The sequence below is a fragment of the Carlito syrichta genome, unplaced genomic scaffold (assembly GCF_000164805.1).
Source record: "Carlito syrichta isolate Samal-C Ts95f unplaced genomic scaffold, Tarsius_syrichta-2.0.1 Scaffold306911, whole genome shotgun sequence".
NCBI lineage: Eukaryota > Metazoa > Chordata > Mammalia > Primates > Tarsiidae > Carlito > Carlito syrichta.
The window spans coordinates 203,072-220,933 of record NW_007251007.1 but is presented as its reverse complement, the minus strand read 5'-3'; the positions used below and the strand labels follow the sequence as shown (position 1 = coordinate 220,933).

The 17,862-nt window shown below is 34.1% G+C and overlaps 1 protein-coding gene across 1 annotated transcript in view; it reads left to right on the top strand.

Moving 5' to 3' along the window:
- RFX3 (regulatory factor X3) overlaps nt 1–17,862 on the top strand; it is a 309,272-nt gene that overhangs the window by 242,528 nt on the left and 48,882 nt on the right. Inside the window, exons 8-11 of the mRNA XM_021715245.1 lie at nt 10,544–10,665; nt 12,373–12,485; nt 16,325–16,440; nt 16,927–17,081. Of these exons, the coding sequence (XP_021570920.1) occupies nt 10,544–10,665; nt 12,373–12,485; nt 16,325–16,440; nt 16,927–17,081 (506 nt within the window). The remainder of the gene's footprint in view (nt 1–10,543; nt 10,666–12,372; nt 12,486–16,324; nt 16,441–16,926; nt 17,082–17,862) is intronic.

Here is a 17,862-nt window from a genome sequence, read left to right as displayed (position 1 = left end):
TATACTTGAATATATTGAAATTTATATAAGAGACTAACATGCTCTTATTAGAATACAAGTGATGCCTCATCAACAAGGGTACCTGCATAATCAACATTTGTATACCTAACCCTGAATTACCCCACATCTTTAATATTAAAAAAAATAAGTAATGGCTGGGCATGGTGGCTCAAGCCTGTAAACCTCAGCACTTTGGGAGGCCGAGGAGAGGATTGCCTGAGCCCGTGGATTCGAGACCAGCCTGGGCAACATGGTGAGACCTCATTTCTACAATAAATTTAAAAATTAGCCAGGTGTGATAGTGTGCGCCTGTAGGTCCAGCTATTTGTCAGGCTGAGGCAGAAGGATCACCAGAGCCTAGCAAGTCGACACTGGGGTGGCCATGAGCGTACACTGCACTCTAGCCTGGGCGATGGAATAAGACTTCTACTCAAAAAAAAAAAAAAAATACAAGTGGTGTGAAAGGCTTAAGATATTTTACAGCAGGTACTAGTATTTAATATTTCAGAATATTTAAACTGTTAAAATACCTCAAGTTTTATTGTACCTCTTTTCTGACGAATTTGAAATTATAGTAGTTGTAGAGGGAATAATGATCATTGTTTTTTATTAAGCTTGAAAATTCCTGAACTTCTTTATGTAAAGTATCTCACTTTGATAGAATTGATAGGGTAGTAGAGGAAATTTCCACTTACCTACAAATCAGATTCTCAGCAACATCACCATGTGGAACATAGCCATGAGGCTGAAAATAAATGGAAGCAGCTTCTGATTGGAAAGTAGATGATACAGGCCTGTAATTTCACTTAATTGAAAAGATGAAGCCATCCTCAAGCCATTGACCTAAAATAAAGGAGCAGACTATTATAGCCTACTTGATTCGCAGACAATCATGGAACAAGATATCTGGCAAGGAGAAATATAGGTAGACAGGGTCTCCTGTTTACATTTGAGTTATTCAATACAGCAGTGTATGGACATTTATGGTGGAACAAATGGACCTAGACACTCCAGTAGGTCCTTTGAGTATCATTCTAGTGACTAGAATCTAGTCTAACACAATATACTAAATGCTTTGTGTATTGATGACATTATGGGTAATCAAGACAAGATAAAATACCCTGGTTAAGGAGGAAGGAGAATGTATAATAGTGTTTTTTTTTAAATGTCTTCTATTGAAAATATTTCATATGAAAATAATTTCTGCACTGAAATGAGGTAATCTTCAGTTTTCAAGGAAATTCACTCATGCTTACCCTATTTTAGACAGTAAATAAATTAATTTCTTATAGAGCAAAAAGGAGATACAAATTTTCACCTCTCCAACTAAGTAAAAATGTTTGCTGCAGTTAATTTTTAATATTGAAAAGAAGTACATAGAAAGTATTGGCACAAGTATTTTAGTTATTCTTCCAAATCCCAGAAGCAAAAGTGGTGGAATAGAGCCAATTACTTTTGATAGTGTGCTTGACTGTGCTTGATCCAAGTAGCCATTCTCAAAATATTAAACTGCCTTTATCATTTCTTTAACAAATACATATCACTATTTGCACAGAGTGTGTGCATTACATCTAGAAGAGATATTACAGAATCATAGACTGTTAGAACTAGAAGGGAGAGATTACTTAGTTCAACCCATCCTCTTGATGAAAAAACTTGAGTCCATAAAGGGTAGATAATTTATCCAAAATCAAGTAGTAACCAGGACAAGAACCCAGACGTCTTGTCTTTATTTTTATAAGAATAACACCCTCAAAGAGATAAGATAACCCAGACATAAAATTTTTACATATGACATTAAAATGTGATTTCAATGAATGTGTTTCAAATAAGTAAGGAAATGTGCCACTTCCTGCCTCTTTGCATGGTCTCTTCACAGCAGTTGGATTCTATGAAAGTATGAACCTTTGTGTCACTGAAGGGAGGGAAAGAGGTCAATGGAAATATGGTATAGCAAGGCTGCTTTTGCTTTGGCTGAAGATAGATATAAAAGCTTGCATGTTTCTAAGAAGAGATAGAGCAGATAATCTAAGAACCTTTGCCATTAGATGACCTTTTAAATACGGTGTTCATGGACTAGTTAAAATAACCCTATATCTAGAATTGGAAAATGAAGATTTGACTACAGACCACTTGAGCACTTATATAGAGTATATAACTTAACCTCACTGAACCTGTTTCTCCACCTGCAAAGTTGAAATTAATAGTAGACCACCTCACAGATTGTTTTGAAGTTTAAGTGAAAAAGTATATAAAAGTTTCTTATAACTGGAAATATTCAAGTGTTAGATAATTATTATTGTTACTGTCATATTATAAGCACTAGAGAAAAATCTTTCTTACAGAGTATTCATGTGTTTTGGGGGAGAATGAAGCCTAGCAAGTTTGTTTTCCATTTCTCTGTACCCCTACACTAGTGGTTTCCAACTTTGATTAATATGAATAGTTTATCATTCCTTTCCTATACCATGAATTCCCTGGGCTGCACCTGGCCTCCCTCTGGTCATTACAGAGCTAAGCATCTAGGGCTGGTAAATTGCTCTGAGGCAGCTGAAAGTGGCAGGAGTCTTTAGTGAAATGATCAGGTATCTATGTATTTGGCTTTTGGAGACAAATAAGGAATCTTGACACTGAGAGATGCAATGTTCAGTGTAAGTAAATGTGATATAATTATTATATTTCCCATTAAAGACAAGAGAATCATAAATAATTACAACTCAGTAATTCTCAAACTGTAGTAATTCATGTAAAGCTTGATAATAGTAGCAATCAATACTTAAATTCCTGATTAATATTTATTGATCATTTAAAATGGTTTTCAGTAAACATTTTACATGCAAGATCTCATTTGGCAATTATATTGTTATTTACTGATAAGGAAACTGAGACTTGCTTAACTTTGTTGTGTCCAAGGAGCTCACAAGTTTAATTTTTTTAGATAGTGCCTCAAGGTGCCTTTGTTGTTGTTGTTGTTGATGTCCTGGCACCAGATGGAGCCAGATTGTCAATTCTTTAAATAAGGAAGGTGAGGAGAGGTATTCCTCTAGTATCTGTGTAACAGAAAGGGCCAGCTGTAGATTTTTTAAAAAAGTGCCATGCATATTTGTAGCAAGGATATATCAGTTTTGTATAGTTAACCATAAAGAACCTATGCTAAGAGGACTCATTGAAGAAATTCATGAGATCATGAATCATGATCTGCCTCTTTCAGAGTTGCATCTCAGCATCTGGAAGAGCACTAAGCACATTGTCAGTGCTATATAAATACTTGTAAAATGAAAGAATGATCCACAACTCTCATCTTAGCTAGCAGTTTCAACCTCCTCCTTTCCCTACTACAGTGAACAGAGCTACCCCATTTAAATTTAATTTTTTCCTCATCTCCTTGCCCAGTTATAGATATAGAGCTAATGAGACAGGTACTCAGAGAGCCACCAACAAGAATTGTAGAGTTGGAATACCTATTATTAGCCATCGGAGTTGATGTTAAAATCATTTAGATGCATTCTCAACATATTCCATGTGATATCAAATAGTTATTCTAAAATAACAGAACTCTTCACATTCACTATTTTCTTCGAATCCATTAATTTTTGTGTCACGTGGTTCATTTCAAACATAAATCATCTGCAGAGTTTCTGGGACAATTTTTCCAAAGAGAATCACAAGATTCCAGTAGACAATTCTAGCCTCTTTCTCTGATTGTGAACTCGATATTTTGACCTGTTCACACAAATCAAATTATTGTATACTTTCTAGAATTATAAACCTAATAATGACTTTGTTTTCCTATACAGTTTATATTTTCATGTGCATTTTTCAGCTGCTTTGAAGGTATTTTTCCAAATGTTTTATTTAATCTGTTGAAAATACTTCTACTTGATACTGTTAGTTGAATGTAATGATAAATAATAATGATTATTTGCCTTCCCTTGGACTGTATCAGTATCTGTGCATGTGGGATTACTGATAGAATGTTACAGTAGAGTCACCGTAGAGTTATAACCTTCCAAGTCCTAAATAACAGCTATGACTAACCCCGTGGGGGAAGATTCTTAATAATTTTCCAAGTTTTCTGGGTTAGTGACAGGTTTTATGCATATAGTCAGCTATTAAAGCATTAGAGTTTCTTTCATTTCTTAATCATTAACAACTTTAGCCCTGATTGCCCATGGAGTTGCAAGCTGTTAAAATTATAATTTGCCTCTTACTAATTTTGAAGCCAAGAGCTGTTTCTTCGTTTGCTGCAACACAGGTCTTTCTTAAAGCATACACAGTGCAGGAGTACTAAAGATGGGAAAGGCTAATCTAAAAATAATGAACTTATAAAATAAATGGGCCATCATCAATAAAGAGGAATATTCTTAAATATTAATATTACATTAAAATTGGCTAAACAAACAGTGGCAACTGATTCTTCTTGGGAGAAATGATTGTACATTAGTAGTTTTGAAATCTAATTGTGAATCAGTATCTAGGTAGCTTTCCAAAAAATTCAAATGTGTAGGATCACCTAGATCTACTCCCAAAATATTTTTTAATATCAGTTTTTTAAAGGATTCCACAGAGAGGGTTTGTTATTGTTGTTGCTGTTGATGATGTTGTTGCTTTTCAATAGAAAACTTCCCTGGGTTTTACAGTTTATTATTCTCCAAATATGATAAATTTAATGTTTATGATAATTATTTTATGAAGAGCGTAGAGAGAAAAGCTAAAAGTTATGTTTCAATGTTAAAAATTCAAGGTTAAGATCATGTAGAATTATCACATAAGTCAATAGAATACAAAAAACATCTTTGATAAATTATATTTATACTCAGCCTTTTTTTAACTTTTAAATTTTTTTATTTTAAAATTGTGGGATTCAGGGTTAGGTATACAAGTATTCATTGTGCAGGTACTCTTGTTGATGGGGTGTGCCTCCCTCCCCCAGGCAGATTTCAACTACTGTCAATCCCACCTCCCTGCACCCTACCCCCTGCAGTTACCCACAGGGAATCCTTTTCATCAATCTTTTTCATATAGTATTATGGTAGTTGTTCAAGGTCCACTTATGAGTGAGAACATGTGATACTCAGTTCTTTGTTTCTGTGAAAGATCATTCAGTATTATAGACCCTAATTCCATCCAGGTTGCTGCAAAGTTCATGATTTTGTTCTTCTGTATGGCTGTGTAATATTCCATTGTGTATATGTACCACATTTTTTTTTTACCTAGTCCTCTTTTGATGGGCAGTACAGTTGGTTATATGTTCTTGCTATTGTGAACAATGCTGCGATAAACATATGTGCGCAGGTATCCTTTTTATAGAGTGATTTGAGTTCTTCTTGGTATATTCCTAGTAGGGGGATTGTGGGGTCATATGGAAGGTCGATTTTTAGAACTTTTAGGAATCACCACATTATTTCCACAGAGGCTACCAATAGTGTAGAAGTGTTCCCTTTTCATCACATCCTTTCCAGCATCTGTTATTTCTTGAGTTATTGATGATGGCCATTCTGATTGGAGTTAGATGGTATCTCAGAGTAGTTTTAATTTGCATCTCCTTGATGACTAGTGAGGCTGAACATTTTTTCATGTGTCTTTTGGCTACTCGTATGTCTTCATTTGAGAACTATCTATTCATATCTTTTGCTCACCTTGTAATGGGGCTGTTTGTTTTGTTCTTTTCAGCATGTTTGAGTTCCTTGTAGATCTTAGATATTAGGCCTTTGTCAGACATGGAGGTGGCAAATACTTTTTCCCAGTCTGTGGGCTGTCTCGCTACTCTCTTGATGGTTTCTTTGACTTTGCAGAAACTTGTCAGTTTGATGAGGTCCCACTGGTCTATCTTATATCTTATGGCCTGCACACTTCGGGTTTGGAACAGGAATTGGTTGCCAGTTCCAACTTCCATAAGGGTGTCTCCTGCATTTTCTAAGGTTCTTATAGTTTGAGGTTTTATGTTTAGGCCTCTGATCCAATTAGAATTAATTTTTGTGTATGGGGGTAGGTAGGGGTCCTGTTTTAGTCTTCGGCATGTGGTCAGCCAGTTTTCCCACCACCATTTACTGAATAGGTTCTCGTCTCCCCGGTGGTAGGTGGTGGAGGTTTTGTTGAAGATGAGTTAGTTGAGAAGTTGGGGTTTTGCTTCTGGAATCTCAGTTCTATTCCATTGGTCTATATGCCTGTTCTTGTACCAATACCAGGCTGTTTTGATTATTGTAGCTTTATAATAAAGTTTAAAGCCTGGGAGTGTGATACCGCTTGCTTTGGTTTTTGTGTGTGTGTGTGTGTTTTGCTGAGGATTGTTTTGGCTATTCTTGGTCATTTGTTTCCATATGAATTTCTGTATTGTTGTTTCTAGGTCTGAGAAGAATGTTGCTGGTAATTTGATGGGTACTGCATTAAATCTGTAGATTGCCTTAGGTAGAATGGATATCTTAACAATGTTGATTCTTACAATCCATTAGCATGGAATATTTTTCCACTTGTTTGTGTCATCTTTGATTTCTTTGAGCAGTGTTTTGTAGTTTTCATTGTAAAGGTCTTTCACATCTCTGGTTAGGAAGATGCCTATGTACTTCATTTCTGTGTGTGTGACTATTGTGAATGGAATTGTGCTTTTTATTTGGGTTTCTATTTGTTTGTTATTGGTGTATAGAAATGCGATTGTCTTTTGCACATTTATTTTATACCCTGAGACTTTGCCAAAGTTTTTTATCAGTGCAAGGAGGTTTTTGACGGATTCTGTTGGGTTTTCAAGGTATAGAATCATGTTGTCTGCAAAGAGAGATAGCTTGACTTCGTCTTTTTCATTTGGATACACCTGATTGCCTTATCTTCTCTGATTGCTCTAGCTAGGACTTCCAATACTATGTTGAACAGGAGGGATGAGAGTGGGCATCCTTGTCTTGTTCCAGTTTTTGAGGGAACTGGTTCCAATTTCTGTCTGTTTAGCAGTATGCTGACTGTGAGTTTCTTGTAGATGGCTCTCACTATTTTAAGGTATATTCCATCTATGCCTAGATGTTTGAGGGTTTTTATCAGGAAGGGGTGGTGGATTTTATCAAAAGCTTTTTCTTCATATAATGATATAATCATGTAGTTTTTGTTTTTATGGCTGTTGATAAATTATATTTATACCCAATCTTTTTAAAGCCATGTACTTAGAGTGTCTTACACATGGTAAGTGTTCAATACATATTTGTTAAATTGATTTACACAAAAATCATTTGATGGGATGATCAAATAAAATGTTACCTTGAACACTCATTCATTCATTTAAAAATATTTATTGCACATTCCAGATATAATTTTGGAAAAATTGAAAATTGATGACAAAAAAGACTTTCTCTAATATTGATTGATGTATTTCTACAACATGGACTAAAGAAATCTATATTGGGCCAAGAGGCTCCTATGGCTTAGGGTTGTGCAAGGTTCTTAAGAAACATCTCAGAATCTTGTTAAAATAATCAGTTCCTAAACCCCATTCTCAAATATTTTTGGAATCAGTTGCCCATGTACGTTTAGCCTACTTTTAATGTAATTATTCTTAACTTCCTGTTAAACTTCCTCCTCCTTTGGAAAGACTCTGAGGTGTTGGTAGGGATAGGAAGTTTTCCGCGGATAGGGTATGAGTAGAATGAACAGCTAGCCTTTTTCAGTTCAACATTTCAGGTATCTGAGGATTTTTTTCTAAGTACCAATTCAATGCCAGGCAATACACTGTGGATATACTATGACATAATCCATTACTTAAAGTGGGAAAAGCAAAGTTAGCACTACCTGGAAGCACTCTCATACCTACAGGTCCACACTAACCTTCTTGCATATGAGCCATATTCCTGCCCTTCCTGATGACATTCTTCATGTAACAAACCCATTCCAAACTTTGTCCCTAGATCTTTTATCAGGAGGCACAACACAGGTACTATTGCCACAGCAACCAAAAATGGATGTACATAGTGTTCCTTTGGCTAATCTTTGTTCACCTTGCTTACTCTTTTGGTTAGAATGAAAATGCCTTCTTCTAGGTTCTGACTATATTTTCTGTTTTTCTTTATTTCAACTATGTAAGACCTTTTCTTAAATACTGACCTGCCCAGTTTCTCCAGAATTTACCAGTTTATCTCCTTCTTTTCCCATGAAAGTTGATCTTGATGCCTTTTCCATCTCCCACATAATATAGTGTACATCTAATTGGTGCTTCCTATTCAGTGTCATTATTATTAAACATTCATACATTAATTGTAATGCATCATGATTTTGATTGTTAAAAATATAATATTTTCTTCCATTCGGAACTTCCACCATTTATATTACTAGCAGTTGTCTCCATCTTCCTAAGGAGGCAAATAATTTTGCTTGTAGGCTACAGGCTTCCTAAGCACTGTGTGCAGTTCGATTTTGACATAACATCAATCCTCTGAACACTTACAGTCTGAAAGAAATATTTGTCATTTTTTAAAAATTAAATTTCATTTGTCCTTGATACTTGTGTACCTGCAGTATGCTAAATGCTGTGTAGGACAAAGGAAATATGATAAAGCATAGCTGGTCAAAATCTCATAATAACTTTATAATCCTGTATTAAAACTTAGTGTATTTGAAGTCTATCAAAAATATTTCTATTTTTCCCTTCTCTAGGGTGAATAATTCAAATCCTTTAACAGCTTTAGTTAAGTTCCACAAATCCCTAACTGTAGTAACTTAAATGAAAAAACATGGTTAAACAATTTTAGGCTATTTTGTTAGCAACATAAAATTTCATAGCTGAAAAGGGAAGCTAAAATCAAATGAAACTTGGAACGACTCTATGAAGACAAGACACTTCCCTGTATGAAATAAGAATAAAAGCATTCAAATCTGCTAGAACAAAATGGTTACCAACTGCTCCCCCACATAAGTACACAAAGTACTTGCCTCACAAAATTTCTTTGCTTTTCTCTAAGATGATTCTTTGAGAAGGAAAAAAAAAAATTAGGAAAACATTAACTTTTTCCTAAATGAAATTTCTAACTCTCCTGTTATCTCTTGGCATGACCCCATTTTAAAAATAAAAAGTTCATTCTTAAAGGTTTTCCATTAAATAAAAGACCAGGCTTAAGTTATTTTATATCATTAGGAAACAGTGGTCAGTATTTTAGTGATGAGAAGATCATCACTAAAATTATAATCATAAGGATGAATTTTTCACCCTTTTCATCCTCTGATTTTATTTTTGCTTTTCATGGTTATTTGTAAGATACTGTCACGTAAGAAATAAATGTATCATTATGAGAGATTTGGCAGTCTTCTTGGAAGTTTCATCTAAGTTATAACTGATAACATCCAAAATTGAATAATTTCCTAAGGCAATCTGAGCATTCATTGGTACAATGTTTCACCAGGTCTATTAATTTCATATATGTTATCAGAATGCAGGCATCTTTGATTATGTCTTATTCACACATTAGGAGCTTTGTTATTCATAATAATTTCATGTTAATTATGCAGCTGAATTGTAGTATTAGCATAAGAGTCAAGCTTTTGGTTGGTGAGAATATTGTTATTTTGCTTATAAACATAATTAGAAATAAGAAAACCAGAATGGGAGGAGAGACATCATAATGAGAAGTAGTAAGCTTATTGTAGATTAATTTTTTCTCAAACTTTTCTGCTATTTCTAAACTTCTAAAATGAAAAAAAATAAGTTTAACCAAAGGAAAATAATACATTATAGTTACTTCTTATTTTACGTTTGCTTGTCTAGGAGACTTACCCAGGCTCTTTCTTTTGTTTTTTTGTATGTAGTATTTCTCTCCCAAGACGTTTTTCCTTTTGTCCATGCTGCTGAAGCACAATTTTTTCTGTCTTAGCCGTATGGAAAGTACATAAGTTTGTATGACTAGGATCTAAAGATAAATACATAACTATGGCTGACTTTGACTCTTTTTTTTCTAATTTGGTAAACTAGGTTTGAAGATGTATTCTTGTATATATTTTGCTGAAAACAGATGCTTATGGCCTTTGTATTTGTGGATATGGATAAGTGTCAAGGGAGATAAATATGTTCAGATGCATGAGAGCTTCTAGGAGATATGAAAAACAGCATAGTGGAATTTGTCGGCTGATCATAGAGCTATTAACTACTTGAAAGCTATGCACCAACATTTCAGGCCTGAGCTCTTAGATCATAGTTTCAACGTTCTTAAAAATATTTCCACCCTGATCCATTGGCCATGAAAACTAACTATCAAACTGTATATTAAAACTATAATCATGGACATTTTTACTGATTATGTCCAAATAAATATAATTCTTTCATTCTTAGGTAAATTTCTAGATTTTCAAAAATGGATCCTCTTTATACATCCCCTTACCTCTCACCCCTTTTTCTTTTCACAATTGAAAAAATTTCTAAATCTTAACTTTATGAGACTATCAAGGAGAAAAATTCTACATCTATCATGAAACATTAAAAAAGATAGAATGAAATTGAATGCCTTGGGAGTTTTGGATAGTACAAAAAAACAAGGAATAATTTGGTTTATTTGTTTTTTCCCATCTAATATTTTAGGTACAAGCCTATGCAGAAAGTGGATGGGGTTGCAGATGGTTTCACAGGAAGTGGTCAACAGACAGGCACATCTGTTGAGCAGACTGTAATTGCCCAAAGTCAACATCATCAACAGTTTTTAGGTATGTTAAGGTGTAATGTATATTAGTTGCTATTAGGATTTTGGAAAGGAGAACAATAAAAGTCTTTTCTCCAACTGCAATGTCTTTATAGATATAAATTACCTAAAAAGATTTTTTTTGGTGCTGAAACTATGCACATCATATGTATAATAGTCCTAGTTTATGTCTACTTTTATGTTCAGTAGAGCTTATTTTTTAAAATCTTGAGTTACATAGGACTCTTAAATGCATATAAGTTAAAGACTCATTACTATGAAACTGTTTTCCAGAATTTGTATTAATTGGCTTTTATGATCAAAAGTACTTTGTGTTTACTTTCAGTGATTAACTTCAAGTGCCAATAAGAATTCTTATTTTCTATGTATTAAGTACATATGCATTAGTCTCAGGCTAGAAAAGAAATTAGTATAAACCTTAAAAAGTAATTTATTCTTTTAAATGAATTACAGTACTTTCTATTTTTGTAATTTGTAGTGGTATACATGTTTCTTGTTACTGAAAGAGTTAGAAAGTGGAACTTGAACATTTTATATATTCTACCATTGCCAAAGGAGCTATAATGGCACTTTAATGTAATTGACAATGCTTCTAGAGATGAATGTGCATAGTTTCTATACAACAGATCGAGATAAATAGAAACTATTAGAGAGTGAGTGTGTGTATGTGCCTGTGTGTGTGTATATGTGTCTGTGTGTACTTTTTGACAAAGACAACTAAAATAGACTCTCAGGTTGGCCTAGCTACTGAAGTTGAAACATGGTAGCATTATACCAGAGACTAAAGTCCTCAGGTATAATCTTGTGGACACTTGAGCATTCAACAAGAATTTTTTTATACTACTATTTCAATTATAATTTTAAAAGATAAGTATATTTTGGATTATCAGAGAACTAGAACTAAATACTGCTCGCTATTTTAGTCTCCACATTTGTATTTGAATGTGTAAGACTGGCACCAACATGTATTATATTAATTGTCCAGCGCTAATGAGAAGAGAGAGAGACTTGCTATGTAAATTACACCTTCATCCCAAGGAAAGGCTAAATCGCATCCCTGTACTCTGTGTGGAGAAAAGTTTTCACAATCTTTTGCATACAGAAGAGTGCTGGGAGAAGCAGCCATCACAGTGCACATGTTGATATAGGCCTGTCAACCTCATAAGATCCTGTCCTGCAGCAGTCAATACCACATTCGTGTTATGAGAGATAATTGAGTTACAGGACAAGAGTGTCATCTGTCACATCAAATGTTAAGTTTGTTATTTTTGTAGTTTTCTTTGTATTTATTTTGTAGCTCTTATTGGTTTATGATTATCTAAGAGGTAGGGACATAATAAGTTTAAAGCCAGATTTATGCTTTATGTAGTTAAGTAACATAGTAAAAATAACTAAAATTAATACTGGCAAGCTCTAGATATTTTTCTTTTAATAGGGGCCCTGTGTTGTGAGGCATTGGGATATGTGATATGCTATTTCCATTATGATCATAGTGAAAGTTTTGTTTCTACAAAATTCTTCGGATCTTATATTTTGTGCTGACAATATTGCTAAGCTTTGCTTGTAAAACATTAATATAAAAAGTTCTTGCTCTTTGGACCTCTGACCTTTAAAACTTTTTTTCTTTTTAGCCTTCTTAAATTTTCCCTCATTAATCTGTAATTGGCACCATCTACAATAGCTTTTTTCTGTTGTGTTGTCATGGTAACAGATGCATCTCGAGCACTTCCAGAGTTTGGAGAAGTTGAAATTTCTTCTCTGCCAGATGGTACTACCTTTGAGGATATCAAGTCACTGCAGAGTCTTTATCGAGAGCACTGTGAGGTAAGTCTTTTCAAACATAGTATGAACACATGCTAGGTTTTGCCAGACAACTTGCTAAAACAAAATAATCAAGCTTATTCCTAAAGGACAGATGAAGTTAGCACTAATTTTTTTGAGCATTTATTTTAGCACTAACAAATTCATTTTTCTTCTTTCTTGTCTCAGAGTGGAGAGGTGAGGAATGCTGAAAAGTGAGAATAAATTTTATTCTCCATTTCTTAAGCCTATCCTAATATGAATCCTTTGATGCAGCAATTCCACTCCTAGGTATTTATCCTACAAAAATACTTACATATGGGTGACAAGACAAGTGCACAAGGGAATTTCTTGCATTATTCTTTTTAATGCAAAAGATTGGTTATAATTTCAATATCTAATAGAAAACTGATAAATAAAATATGGTGCAGTATTTAAAGTAAATACTATACAGCCATTAAAAATAATAGACAACTCTAAACATACTAAAATAAACCAAGTTCCAAGATTGAATGTTAAAGTAAAAAGTAAGGTGCAAAGAAAGTATGTATAACATATTATCATTTGAGTGAAAAAGTAATATGTTCCACAAGGAAGAACAAGAAAATGTTAACAGTGCTTGCCTTTGTGAAGGAAACTGGATAACTGAGAGCGGAGAGACACTTAATTTTTCAATAGACCCTTTTTACCTTTTGAATTTTATATCATAAGTGTGTGTTTATATTGAAAACAATTTCTGAAAATGTTTAATAAAGCACTTCAGATGTTCCTTCCAGAGATCTTTGAAGCTTTTGTTTTGTTTTGTTTCGTTTTAGTGGTTAATAAAGGTTCCTTTTGGTGTTTTCTCTCCCTACTTCTGCTCTCATTCTGAGTATCCCACATCAGAATTGGCTTTATTGTCTAAGAGGTACGATTTCTCCATGCCAGCATGTTAATGTATCTGCAATTCACCTAGTAGATAGGGGATAACGGATTACAGTTAAGAGTTTTCTTAAGTGCTTCTCCTTTTGAAAGAGGAGTTTACTTAGAATTTAAGTAGCTTTATTCCAGGGGTATTTGTGATCTACTTAGGAGTAAAAGATAATCCTCTGGATTTCCTAGGCAGTCCTCCCGACTGCTGACAATGCAGTATGCAGTAAGAAGTCTTGGCTCATAGAATTTACAGATTTTTTTTTCCACTCCAGAAATAAGAATTGCTTAAGAAAGTCTGAGTGCTTGTCAAGGGTGCTAGGTTATTAGAACCAAGGGCAAGTTCTCTCCTTGTTGACATAGCGTGTGCCAGAAGAGTTCTTCAGCTTGCCCTGTCAGTTTTCAGCATTTTTTGGAAAGATGAAAACCACTTAATATTCATTTCCCTTTGACTATTGTGCTTTTCCCAGGGTTAGAGAATTTCTGGATTATCCTTATGTATATAGGGGGAAAAGTCTTTCTTTTTACATCTAACATCTTATTCATTAAAATTTTGTATAAATATTTCTCTAAACAGTTTCTCACTTCTCTGTATTCAAGTGAAACTGCTTTAAACAAATCAACCTATAGGGATTTTTTTTAAGTTTCTCATATTTAGTCAAAATGTTAAGTTGGAGCAGGATTATTTACATTACTAAAGAATATACAGTAAGATTATTCTAAGTGACAAATTCTCTCAGTAAGTTTAAAATAGTCTGGATTATAAAATTTTCATCAACATACCAATTCTCAGGAATAAATATACATTACATGAAAGGGACATGTGTAATAGTCTTTGTGGGAGACGGTAGTCCATAGAATAATCCCCATTTATTTCAGTTACTAGTGTTCGTGCCATCTCTCTCATGGGTAAGAGCAGCATATATAAAATTTTTAAAAATTGAATTATTTTTTCCTGTCAAACCTCAAAACTTTTGAAATGTAGCTGCATAAATTTCTTATCCAGTCTTGTAAATAGTCATTTTCCCTAAACCAGGAGAATATGGATTATTTTAATTTATACTTTCCTATATATTTTAGCCTGAACATATTTGAAAGTAGGTGGACAAATGATGAAATGTTTTATTCATTTGTAAAACTGTCCCAAATTAAGCTGATGTGAATGCCTTTTTTCAAAAGAGTTATTTGAGATTATTTAATTTGAAGAGATACTAAATTTAAGAGGCACTGAAGTTTTTTTACTTGCCTTACTTTATTTCACATTTCCTATAGTTTATATTTTTAAAGAAAAATTAATATGCCTGCTTTGCCTAGTATTTGGAATTCTTACCATTTGTTTATCGAAGATATTTGTACACATCACTAATTTTGTTATAGAAGGAGCAAGTGTAATTTTTTATAAGTTGCTGCAACTTTTTTCTTTTGACAAATGTGCACAGTGTTCTTATAGCAATCTCATTTATAGAAGTATGTAAGGTATTAATAGTTGCTTTACACTTTTATAGACATCTCTTGGAATATGTCTAAGTCGCAATTTGAGAAAGCAGTTACAATAATTTGCCTCTTGAGAGGGTTTTGGTTTTTGCCTGGGATGAGAGACATATGTATACCCTTTATTTTCAAGTCTTGAATTTGCATTTTTAATTTTACTGAAGAGTGTGCTAATTAATCTGTCTCCTTCTCTCCATTTTCATTTTTCAACTACTTGCAACCTTTTATCCTGGTTCCCAGATAGTACCCCCAAACAGATTTTTTTAAATATTTGAATTGGTCTTAGAATGTTTGAAACATCATATTATTTTCTTTATCATTTATAGGGCCAGATCTACTCAGGTGGTCCAACCTCTGGAATTACAAAGTTATGGTTTGCTGTTTTTGCCCAAAATACTCCGATAGACTCCCTAGATTGTCCCCTATAGTCTCTTAACTTCCATGAATTTTGTGGATCTTAATGGGACTATTTTACCTTTACTTGTCCTAGTTCTCAGTGCTAATGACATCCAACACATTATACTGACTACTTCTATCTTTTAATGCTGAAGGTAATCACAGAATCATGTGTTCTTTGCATATACAAGTTATTCTTTGGTTTTGTGCTTGCTTTTATCTGCAGGTTAATTTATAAACTAATTGCAATGGCAGGGTAAAATTAAATATGACCGTTGAAGGTTAATAGGGGAAGTGGTAGATCTTAGCATTATTTTTAAAAATGCCGTTAATGCAGCTGGGAAATGGTTCTAAGAGATAAAATTTAGGAAAAAGAGGAGTTGAGACCCCAAGGTCTACAAAGGGATTGTCTTAAAGCTGTTATCTAAAGGAAGTATGCAGAAACAAGATTGGATTCTCTGATGTTGACTGGAAGGCAGTGCTTGCTATGCCCAGAGAAGTACTGTTGTCTGAAGGCCTGCTGACTCCATGGTTTCTGCCCCAGCCTCTCCTTGGCTGGGAACATCCTGGAACCCTTGATCAGCAGCTAAGACAGAGCTAATTCAGTCCTAATTCTATCTGCCACATATAAGTACCTCTGCACCCTTTACTTCTGCCCTCTTTTACCTAGACTAAAGAGGAATGATATAAATTGAATCTGTGTTCCATACCCTTCTGAGTCTCAGAAAAGGTAGAATAGCAACAACTATAGAGGCAAAAGGACGCAGTGGATAAAAGAATGCAGGAAAAGTAAGAGATAAAATGGAGAGAAGGCAAGCAAGCATGAGGAGTGGGGTCTGAGGTCATTATGAAAGAAATATGTAACCCTGCTTAATCTTTCAAGAAGTATTTTTTTTTCCTAGCTAATTTCCTTGTTTCTTCCATTGGCAAAATTTAGTGTAGTTTCACCATGTTAATTTATAGGTCAAGGTAGCTCTTTACCACATAAAATCTCATCATATTAGACTCTCCTCACAAACTTCCATAAATCATATTGTAAGGTAATACTGATCCCTTTTGTTTTTTAGGCAATATTGGATGTTGTTGTGAATCTTCAGTTTAGCCTGATAGAGAAATTGTGGCAAACATTCTGGCGCTATTCTCCCTCTACTCCAACTGATGGCACTACCATTACTGAATCGAGGTCAGAATCAATATGCTTTTCCAATTCATTTTCATGGCCGAGTAGATGTCACAGCTAATAAATTAGAGATATGTATACCAGTTGTGAACTTTACCTGATAACATTGAGTAGATTGGTGCATTGGCCATCCTAGAAATAAACCACAAACTGCTCTCTTGAGGTTTCAGTGTATATATATATATATACATATATATATATAGCTCCCGATCGTACTGATTTGGGGGACTACAGTAGAGTTATTTCATCCTCATGAAATTACTATCATATCTGCCTTTCATACCGTCAGAAAATATGAATGTACATAGGCAGCTCTGGGGGAGTGTTTTATATATCTCTCTATATATATATCCAGCCGTATGGCATCCATGCAATGGTGGTATAGTTCTAACCTCAGTAATATTTGGTAAACTTAAACTATTTTTAAAGTCCATTTTCTTTTTTATCCTCATTTGCCATCTATTCATTTGCTACATTTATTCACACCAGCAATCTGAGTGAAATAGAAAGTCGACTTCCGAAAGCAAAGCTGATAACTCTGTGCAAACATGAGTCTATCCTGAAATGGATGTGTAACTGTGACCATGGGATGTACCAGGCTTTGGTGGAGATTCTCATCCCCGACGTCCTTAGACCTATTCCTAGTAAGTTAAATGCAGACGAGTACGGATGCTTTTGTTCTCATACATTCCACCCAGGAAGTTTCGGGAAGTGACATTGCAATCTAGGATGATTCTAATTTCATTTAGATTTGCCAAATAGAAAACATGCAGCACAGAGTATTGCATGAAAGCAGCATAGAGAAAAAAACTGTAGTAAAAAGGAGAAGATGATTTGTTTTCCAATCTTTCGATTAAAAAAAAAAAAAAAGCCAGCCTGTAGATGTAACAGATCCAATAAACTAATTACAGAAACTACCAGGCCAGTCAACCATTTAAAAATTATTCTACCCAAGGACACAATCCCCCCTCATAAAGCCAAAAATTACTGAAATCTGTAATTGCTAGACCAGTCTCTTTCATGGTTTCTTTTGATTTGAAATGAATTTATCTTGATTTCCAGTAAAGTTGAATTCCATTATAAAAGCATTTACTTTGTCATTTGTTAAGAACTGTGAATGCAGTTTCCATGAACAGTATGGTAAACTGGCATTTTGAGAGAAAAATCTATGTAATTACACAAGCATTGTAATCCCGCTACAAAGAAAATCAGAATTACATAGATAGGTTAGATTACCTTTTTAAGTATGATGCTTTTAAAACTACCTTGTAACAAACAAAGCTATTTTCTGCAAGTTATCAGTATAAATGCTACTACAGATACTGTCCGAGGCAGTTGAAACTATTTTATGCTTACGTCTATATGAGCACATATTAGTGACCTTAACTTTTAAAGAAATGGGACAGTGTCTACTCTATGTTGACA